The 11,098-nt window shown below is 32.9% G+C and overlaps 1 protein-coding gene across 1 annotated transcript in view; it reads right to left on the reverse strand.

The window, feature by feature from the left end:
- The window catches only part of LOC108913508 (conserved oligomeric Golgi complex subunit 6), a 52,843-nt gene that overhangs the window by 6,962 nt on the left and 34,783 nt on the right, over positions 1 to 11,098 (reverse strand). Inside the window, exon 8 of the mRNA XM_018719062.1 lies at positions 4,055 to 4,378. Coding sequence (XP_018574578.1) covers positions 4,055 to 4,378 — 324 coding nt within the window. The remainder of the gene's footprint in view (positions 1 to 4,054; positions 4,379 to 11,098) is intronic.

An 11,098-nucleotide genomic window follows, 5' to 3' on the forward strand; every position in this document is an offset into this window, starting at 1 on the left:
AATACAGGGTGTCCGGTAACTACGGGGAAAAAATAAAGGGTTATATAGAGCAGGTCAAACGAGTGCTAGTACTTCATATAAACTTTTTACCTAGGTGCCATTGTTGAGGAGTTATTGTCACTCAAAGTAAGAAGTTGAAAAATGAATATTGCCCATAATTTCTAAAGGGTTACTTTGATTAAATTGAAATTTGGGGGATCAAAGCAACTCATTCAAATGTATCTTTGTACATTTAAAATTGAATCAAATATTTTTTATTATACAAGGACGGTCGAAATTATGTTCTAAGATTTATTAAAATTTATCTATATTTGACAGAGCTGTCAAATTTGACATTTCGCCCTCGCAGGCTGATAGCCCTGTTACTTTTCTATAAAAAAGGTATACTTCATGACTTAAAAAATGAACAGTTGTCAAGATAATGAAATTTTTGTATTTTGTGTATACCCACAACTGGGGACACAACGCAACAGAAAAAAGTTAAGAATGAAACATATGGATTAAAAGATGTTACTTCAGTAAATGCTCGATAAGTCCTCCATCTAGTTCAATACACTTCCTTATTCTTTTAAGATTATTTTGTTGCATGAAAATCCTCATTTAGTCATTCAAGGCAAACACCAGCAAAGATTCATAGTTAATGTATGGGCAGGAATAATTGGTAACCAATTAATAGGCCCCTTTTTCTTACCGGATAGATTAAACCTCGATATTTGAATTTTTTACAACACGATCTAAATCTACTTCTAGAAAATGTGCCATTGCAAACAAGACAGGAGATGTATTTCATGCATGATGAGGCACCGCCCCACTTCAGTCGTGAATTTAGAAATTACCTCTACGCAACATTTGGTGATAGGTGGATTGGATGAGGCGGATCACACTTATGGGCACCTAGGTCACCAGATCTTAACCCCCTTGACTTCTTCCTGTGGGATTACCTAAAATAATTGGTGTATTCAATTCCGGTTTATACAAGAGAAGATTTGATGGCAAGAATAGAACATCATTGTAACGAAATTAAACAGAATCCACAAATGCTATTTATAGTGCAACAAAATAATCTTAAAAGAATAAGGAAGTGCATTGAACTAGATGGAGAACATATTGAACATTTACTGAAGTAACATTTTTTAATCCATATGTTTCATTCTTAACTTTTTTCTGTTGCGTTGTGTCCCCGTTTGTGGCTATAACAAAATACAAAAATTTCATTATCTTGACAGCCGTTCATTTTTTCATAAGTCATGAAGTATACCTTTTTTATAGAAAAGTAACAAGGCTATCAGCCTGCGAGGGCTAAATGTTAAATTTGACAGCTCTGTCAAAGTTGCGTAAATTTTAGAACATAATTTCGACCGTCCTTGTATAATAAAAAATATTTTATTCAATTTTAAATGTACAAAGATGCATTTGGATGAGTTGCTTTGATCCCCCAAATTTCAAGTTAATCAAAGTAACCCTTTAGAAATTATGGGCAATATTCATTTTTCAACTTCTTACTTTGAGTGACAATAACTCCTCAACAATGGCACCTAGGTAAAAAGTTTATATGAAGTACTAGCACTATTTTGACCTGCTCTATATAACCCTTTATTTTTTCCCCGTATAGTTACCGGACACCCTATCGTGAATTATTTTAAAATTAATATTTGGGTCGCATTAGATGAAAGATTATTGATTTTTTGTTTGTTACGATTTAACTCAAAAACTACTCAACCAATTTTACCGAAAGCTACATCTCCTCGGAGTAACACAGGCTATTTTATATTTGCCCGTGCGAAGCCGGGGCGGGTTGCTAGTTTCTTTACAAATCCTTGTCTCCTTGCCTCATTTTAACGCGTCTTCAGAACGCGTATTTAGCTTTATGAATAAAGTGTGGAGAAAGGAGAGAAAGTCCCTGTTAATGAAAACCATAGAACCCGAACTAATGGTTAAGTTTAATTTTAAAATGATGCAATGAATTTTTCAATTATCTGAAAACCGAGACAGAAAAAAAATTTGCAACTGGCGAAATCTAATGAAAAATATTTGCAATAATCTGTTAAGTATGTATGTACAATCAGGGCCGTTCCTGGGGTACTTTCCTCCCTGGTGCATAGAAAAATTGGCCGCCCCTACCCCGTAGTAGGTATGTATCTATCATATCATTATGACATTATTAATATCAGGGATTAGAGATGACTATGATGTAGGTGTGTTATTAGAAATACAGATCGATTTATTTTTGTACTAACAAACTTTAATATTCTACTGTAAAATATAATCTAAAAAGTCATAACAAAAATAATAATCAAAAGTTCTAAAACTAATATGGTAACTCATTGGAAAACAGGAACTTCGTATTACGACTAGTATGAGAGGTATTCACAAAATATAGAATATAAAAATTTTGAGCTGTCTAAACGTCGTAAATCTGACGTGTTTAGTAATTAGGCGTTCATTTGTTCGTAAACGTTTAAGAAAGACATTTTTAAAACATCCGTGATTTTACATTTTTTAAAAACTAATGCAAAAAATTAAAGGGTCAAAAGAATTTTCGAAATTTTTCCGTGATTTTTGACAGACTGTATTAGGTAAAAAATAGTCGTATCAGGAATCAAAAAATTGCATTTTGATGCTCCAAGATTCTAGTTTTTAAATCTTTCGGTCGAAATTTTTTAGGTGCTACGGTTGTCATTCGCGACAAAAAAATTTTGCAAATTATCTTTTTTTTTCCAGTCCACGGACTTGGAAATTTTTTTTCAGCTTAGCCATTGTATGGACCAGATAGCTAGTTTATTCAGCTTCAATTTCCTTTTTTTTTTTAAATTTCGATACGACCATTTTTCATCGAAATATCGGACTTTTAATGGAAAAGGATAATTTTGTTTTCAATCATCGATATCTCGGCGACAAATGCTCGTACAGAGAATTGAAGGGCAGTTTCGAAAACTGGAATAAATTTCCTATATAAACATTAGGAAAAAACATTTTTTATCTTTTACACGAATTTTAAAAAACAGAAAAAAAGGGTAATTTATGGTTTTTTTAGAAAATTGACGGCTAAATTAGAATTAAACATGACTTTTACAGTTCGATATAACCAGAAGAACCCTGTGAAGTTTCATCTCAATTTAGCGACCCGTTTGTTTGTTTTAAATAGTCAAACTTAAACTTAAAAAAATTAAATTGTCACGTTTTTTGAGCTTAAACACTTTATAATATGATTAAAATGGGAAAAGTTTTTTTGAGGTTTTTTCACATTTACCGCAAATAACGTTTAAATTGATGAAAAAAAAGAAAATTTGCAAAATTTTTTTATCACGCTATTTCTGAGAATTGCATGATAACCGTAGCTTCTAAAAAATTTCAACCGAAATATCTCAAAAACTAGAATCTTAAAGCTACAAAATGCCTTTTTTTAATTCCCGATACGACCATTTTTCACCTAAATACAGTCTGTCAAAAATCACGGAAAAATTTAGGAAATTCTTTTGACCCTTTAATTTTTTGCATTAATTTATGTAAAAACAGTATATTTAATACTACATTTTTTATAAGACGAAAATTAATATACATTTTATCTTTTGCAGTCTTTGCTGCTATTGTTTAAATATTTTTAATTAGGAATCCGGGGAAGACCAGGACAGAAAAGTTGAATTTTGGCCGCCCTTGTAGCTCGGCCGCCCTGGTGCCGGGGCACCACCAGCACACTGCCCAGGAACGGCCCTGTGTACAATATTAAACAATAAAGCAATATACTTTGTACATTAAGCCTTTAATTTAACTTCCCTTCGTGCTGACTCAAATGTCCCGCTTTTTAGTGTTGGAAACCTGACAGCCCTATATTAAATGACATTATCAATAACGAACGTTGCCATTAAAATACAATGGACATAAATAACTGTTATAGTCCAAAGTTATCCACGCAAAACATTAAATTATGTGCATATAAATTAAGTAAAACATGCACAAGTAGTATTTTTATCTTTATATAAATACAATGATCTATCATAAGCAATAATAGAAAAATTATTAATTTTTTATTTAACAAAAATTAAGATAAACTTACAAAAAATTGTTGGAGAGTCTTAGGTTCCATTCCAGGGATAGCTGATAGAGGTTCTTTTCGCAAATCTTGCAGAATGGTATATATTGGACCAATATTTAAATGAGCAACTAAAGAACTAGCTTGTTCTGATGTTAGATTATCGATTTGAGCATCTGCTTGTGCTTGAAGTCGCTCAAAAAAATCATCCATGTACTCAAACAAAGATAAACATATCTGAATATCATATATACAATTTAACATATATATTGACATATCCAAGGCAGGTAAGCGAGATGCTTGTTCATTAACAGATCTCAAAAGAGGTTCTATTACATACGGGGTAATCTGTAATGGAAAAATTGCTAAATATAGTTGAAATTAATCAACAGTTTATTTATATATATTCTACAAAAAAAGTTAAATAAAAAATTGTTGGTTTTTGAGTTACAGGCCTTCAAAAGTTGTCACAAATAAAACTAATTTAAAATTTGGACATTTATTTGGACTATTATGTCATTATTTCTTAAAGCTTTAGTCAAATCAATGTACTGGGTGGTAGATTTCTCCGGTTACCTCTCTTTTTTAGCAGTTAAAACTTTTACAGTGGTCATATTTTTTTTAAACGGGCAGCAACATTGGAAAATTCATTTTAATGAAAATAAAAATTGTCTCTTGAGAAAATCTCCTACAGAAAACTATTCTTGAGAAAAATGGCATTATTTGTAGGTCTGCATGTTTTGGTTTGCTTAGCAGTGTCACAGATTTAAAACTTTGAGTTCAGTAGGCGATGAAAACAAAATGTTAATTGCTATGGCTATCAGGTAATGTCATTATTGTCATTTACTCTAAGTGACAGCGTTTTGTTATTTATTTTAATATTAATTGATTTTTCTAGATTTTTTAATTTTTTCCATTAGTTTATTTAGGAGGAAGTTTTTTATTAAACACATAATATTCATTCAATGAGCTTGTCCACATGCATTTAATATTAGGAGGGTGTAGAATAAACTGTCGAGCTGCTACGCTCTTGTACAGTGAAAGATTCCCCAATCATTGATCATACGTTCGCTTCGATTAACAGAAGATTACGAGACTATGATTCTTGCTGCTGTAAAGGCCAGTCGTTCTCATCAGTTGCCACCTGAAGTAGAAGAAGAAATTCTTAATGTTGGAGAAAACTACCTCCCAGTATATCGATTTGACTAAGGCTTTAAGAAATAATATGCCATAATAGTCCAAATAAATGTGCCAGATTTTAACGCGATTGGTAAAAGGTTATGAAGTTAGTAATTAAATTAATTTTATTTTTGACAACTTTGAAGGCCTGTAACTCAAAAACCAACAATTTTTTGAACTTTTTTTCGTAGATCGTATTTATTTATCGTCGCGAATATGCAGTTAAACCTTGTCGGTGAAATTTGCGGATACCCTGTATATCCAACAAGGGTATGGACTTTCATACTGGCCGACAAGTCACACTAATGGCTCCATGGTTTGCATAGATCCTAAACCTCAAACTGATATAAATAATTTTGTGTTAGTTAAGTTTAATTTATTGTAACATTTTTGAGACATAAAGGTGGTCTGAGATCCGGAATCAAGCAAAGCTCTACATATATGAAAGTTTCCCCATTTATCAGCAATTACCGTAGACTCCGGTATTTCAAGAAAATTATTGTGCAGCTGCTGAAGGCTGTATACGTATGGGAGTTGTGCCACTAGATGTGAAAGGTTCACCTTGTATGTATATATCACCCTGTATATGGGTGTCTGATAAATGACTACTCGTGCGTATCATCCTTTACAGAAGCACTTTGTTTAGTATTATCCTGCCTGTAAATATTATTCAGAGCCCCACACTGTATAGAATCATTCTATTAGTTGAATTTCTATTTTTAAAATGCAATAAGGAATGATGACATTTGTTATGAATTTTACATGATGATCTTGATTTACAAAAAGATAATTGTGTGCAACAAGTTTAAGCAGTTTTTAACAAAACGATATCTCTCATCCACTATTTTCCATTGCTTGACAATGATGCTCTACAAATTTAAAAGATTCATAAGTAAGAACTTCACTATTACTTAAAGATAATTCATAGACTGTGGCGGTTTCATTGTCTAGTTTTTGTTTGTTAAGTAGTTTGTTTTATAGTTTTAACAATACTACTAGATGGCGTTGCAGCCACTATAATATTATAAGATTTTCTGTTAGTTCTGTTTTTGGATAATCAATGGTTATTTTGTATGGTCGTGTTCAGTCATCTAAAAATATGACAGCAAACAGTTTCGTATCAAAGTAAAGTTGTTGTTCAAAGTTTTATAAAAAAATAAAGTCATTTTGTATACTCCACAAGTTTTAATGCAACAGGTTATGGGCCCCAGAAGCCCCAGAAAGTGAAAAAGTAAACGTTAGTCGTTTTGTATGCTGGAATCAGTGTGTCTTACTCCAGGCATAAACAGAAAGTAGAAAACTCGTTGTTCGTCACTTGTTCGTGAGAAGTTACAAAATGGCCGAGAAAATTGATATTGGAATAATCAACAAGTTTAACGGTACAAACTATCCTCAGTGGAAGTTTCAAATAAAATGTGCATTGAAAGCAAAAGGTATCTACAATGTAGTTGATGGTAGTTATCTAAAACCAGATAGTGGTCAAGAATTAAATACATGGACAAAAAATGACGCACAGGCTATGTTTGTCATAACTGCTGCTATGGATTTGAACCAGATTACACTGATCGAGAATTGTGAGTCATCTCAAGAAATTATTGCAAAGTTGGACTCTATTTATCAGCAGAAAACAGAAACAAATAAAATGTTAGTACATGAACGTTTTACGCTGTATAAAATGGACCCAAAAGAAAGTGTCGCGCAACATGTTGCCAAGGAGGAAAATTTGGCCAAACAAATTCGTGAGGCAGGTGAAACGATAAGTGATGCGATGATAATGACCAAAATACTGAATACTCTTCCTCAGAAATTCAGAAACATACGTCAAGCATGGTTGTCACTTGATGAAAGTAAGCAGAATATTGCCAATCTCACAGCTCGTCTGATAGATGAAGAAGCAAGTTTGACAGCTGTTGAAGAAACTGAAATCAGTAAGTTTCAAATCGAACAAGAAACCGAGAAGTGATAGTACAAGTTCTAAAGGATCAAAAGTATCTAGCGTAATATGTTACAGTTGCAGAAAAAGAGGTCATATTGCGAAAAATTGTTTCAAGAACTTGGCAAAAAGAGAGGATGAGAAGACAAACAAAAACGAAGGTAACATCAAGACAAATCTACGTGACAGTGCTCTCAGTACATCAAATAATGAAACAGCTTTTAATGTCAGTGACCAAGCAAATTTAGAGTATGATACTGAAACTTGGACAATGGACAGTGGTGCATCTGCTCACATGTGTTATCGTCGCGATTTCTTTTCAACACTTGATGAAGATTGTGAGTCATCAGTGGTGCTAGGAAACAATGAATCCTTACCCGTCAAAGGAAAAGGTACAATAAAAATACAGAAGTTATTAAATGGAAAGTGGATAGATTCAACCATTAATAATGTATTGTACATACCCAAGTTAAAAAGAAATTTATTTTCCGAAGGTGTACTAGCAAAGAAAGGTATGAAAATTGTGAAAGAAAAAGAATATGTCAGAATATACTGTAATGACCAGCTATGTGCAATAGGCATACAAGGTGCAAACAATCTGTATCAAATGTTGTTTCGTACAGTATTGTGTCATGCCAATATTACGGCACCTGGAAGCTTAAAACTCTGACACAACAGACTTGGACACATAAACATTAGTTCGCTGTGTAAAATGGTTTCGAAAGGACTAGTAAAAGGAGTTAACCTAAATGAGAAGGAAAATTTCTTCTGCGAAGCATGCTGTTATGGTAAGCAACAGAAAATACCATTTCAAGAAAAAGGTCACTCCAAGATGAAACCTGGTGAACGAATTTTTAGTGATGTTTGTGGACCTATGGCTATACCTTCAGTACAAGGTGCAAAATACTTTGTGACTTTTAAAGATGAAAACACTGGTTATCGTGTGGCGTATTTTATCAAGCATAAATCAGATGTGCTAGACTGTTTCAAAGTATATAATGCTAAAATCAAGAATAAATTTAATCAAGCAATCAAGATTCTTCATGCAGATAATGGTACGGAGTATTTAACAGTGATTTTAAAAGATATTTGGAAGAAGAAGGCATCGAGTTTAAAAGTACTGCACCATACACTCCGCAGCAAAATGGCAGAGCGGAACGTGACAATCGCACTATTGTAGAAAGTGCCCGATCCATGCTGTATAATGCGAATGTGTCACGCCATCTATGGGCAGAAGCTGTAAATACTGCTATTTATTTATTAAATCGTACTCCTACAAGTCAGGCTCCGAATTCTACTCCTTACGAACTGTGGTGTGGACAAAAACCTTTTCTTCAACATGTTAAGGTTTTTGGATGTCAAGCTTTCATGCATGTGCCTGATGAAAAGAGAGCTAAACTAGAATCAAAAAGCAAAAGGCTTATGTTCGTTGGTTATGATAAAAATTCAACAAATTACAGATTGTATGACATAGAAACAAGAAAAATTGTAGTGTCAAGAAATGTTTTGTTTAACGAAAATGTTAGAGGTGTTGTTGACAAAACAATAAAAATTCCAGTTACAATAGAAAGTGATGTTGTCACAGAGTTTCCCGGAGAAGAAAGGAATGAAGGTATTATGGAACAGAATCTAGATGAAGATGAGAATACAGGAGAAGTGGAGAGAAATGTGCCAGAAATACAAGTTCCAGAATTAAGACCACAGAGAAATATCAAATTACCATCAAGATATAAAGAATTTGATTTAAATTTTGTGGAAACTGATGTTCCAAACACATACGAGGAAGCCATTCATGGAAAAGATGCAAAACAGTAGGAGAAAGCTATTGAAGAACTCACAGCTTTAAAAGAAAATGATACCTGGGAAATAATACCCTTACCTCCTCAAGAAAAGATAATTGATTCCAAGTGGGTATTTAGAGTAAAAAGGAATAAAGAAGGTTCTACTACACGTTACAAGGCACGTTTGTGTGCTAGAGGATTTAACCAAAGAAAAGACAGATTACCAAGAAATTTATTCACCTACAACAAGGTATGATTCAATTCGAGTGCCATTGGCAATTGCTGTGAAGAATAATATGAACATAATGCAATTTGACATCAAAACAGCCTTCCTGTATGGTGAGTTGCATGAAAACATTTATATGAAAATACCATAAGGTATAAACATTGATACCCAAAACTATGTTTGTAAGTTAAAGAAATCACTATACGGATTGAAACAATCACCTAGATGTTGGAATAATAAATTTCATATGTTCCTGAGTGATTTTGGTTTTAAACAAGCTGAATCGGATAAATGTATTTATAATCAATATCACAAGTATGGCGTCCGGTGTAGGTTCACCTGAATGTGCTCTGAGTAGTAGGAGCTGTAAACGGTGTAAAAAGAACCTTATAAATGGTCTTAAATGTAAAAACTGTGAGAGTTATTTTCATGTAAGTTGTGCTAAAAACTGTAATTTTGTAAAGTTCATCAATGATGACTTAATTAAGTGTTGTGAACCGGAACCATCCACTGATCAATTATTTTATGATGCTATGGAAAATCTCAGCCTGGTTGATTGACATAAATATATTTAAGTATATTTTAAAGCAAAAGGATGACATAATTAAGGAATTGCATAGCAAAATTGATTTAATGAATGAACAGATTATGCTATTAAAAGGAAGTAATGCATACTTTCCTAAAAAAGAACAGCTAAAAACCATAACAAAAAATGTACGCAGTGATAGGATTGATACAGCGATAGCAGCACCTCATATTCAGACCACTTGCCAGTTCCACCCAAAATAATATAATTACCGGAAAGGATGTTTCAGCTGCATTAATGCAAGTAAATACTAAACAAAAATGTAACGAAATTATAAATCTGGAAAATGAAAATAAAATACAAGAGAATAAAAAGGCATGGAATGAGGTTAGAAACAGGAAAATGAGAAAACCATTAATTATAGGAAGTAATAACAAAATTAAGGTAAATGGAAAAGATGTCAGAGGTGTTCCTAAATTTGCAGATCTTCATATATACAGAGTGGATCCTACTATGACTATGGATGAACTCTGCGAAATAATTAAACCACGTTTTCCTGAAGCGGTTGTGAGCGCTTTAATTTCAAAATATCCTGACCTCTACAGCTCTTTTAAAGTAAGTATATACAATTATAACTTCGAAAATGCTATGAAGCCTGAGATATGGCCACATGGAGCCCATGTACAAAGATTTTTTCAACTACATCCCAAGAAACTACCTCAAGGGTAGAACAGAGTGAGGTAGATAAAGGTAGTGTGTGTAGGTGTGGATGTGATTTGTCAAATTGTGATAAATATTTTCGCGTCATGAATGTAAATTGTCAATCACTATGTAACAAATCTAATAGAATTGAGGTAATTTTGAAATGTGACAAACCTGATGTTTTCTGTTTATCTGAAACCTGGTGCTATGATTTTAATATAGACTTAGTTAGATTTAATAACTATAAAGTAGCTTTCTATTTCAATCGTAGTGTTAAACTGCACGGTGGAGTTTTAATACTTATAAAAAGTCATATGCAGTATAAAATTTCTGAATTTTTAAGTAATTTATCTATTGAAACGCATTGCAAAATTTGTAACTTGTCTTTTCGGGTCGAAGATAAAACTGTTTGTCTTATGAATTTATACAGGTCCCCATCTGTCAGTATTGAGATTTTCATCGATCGGCTCTTTGCAGCCCTCAATTTCTGTGCAAAAAACTATGATGTCACCATGATATGTAGTGATTTTAATATTGATTTTCTTGGTATGTCCCATGATAAAGAAGTTCTGATTGATTTAATAGAGAGTTTTAACCTTTCTTTACTAAGTCTGGCACCTACGCGCATTTTTACTGATAAAAACATGAGAACGACTAAAACTAAAGTCGATTATTTCTTAACTAATATGTCGTGGGACTATTATGAAAATGTTGTGGATTT

Source organism: Anoplophora glabripennis, unplaced genomic scaffold (genome assembly GCF_000390285.2).
Source record: "Anoplophora glabripennis isolate ALB-LARVAE unplaced genomic scaffold, Agla_2.0 scaffold1066, whole genome shotgun sequence".
NCBI lineage: Eukaryota > Metazoa > Arthropoda > Insecta > Coleoptera > Cerambycidae > Anoplophora > Anoplophora glabripennis.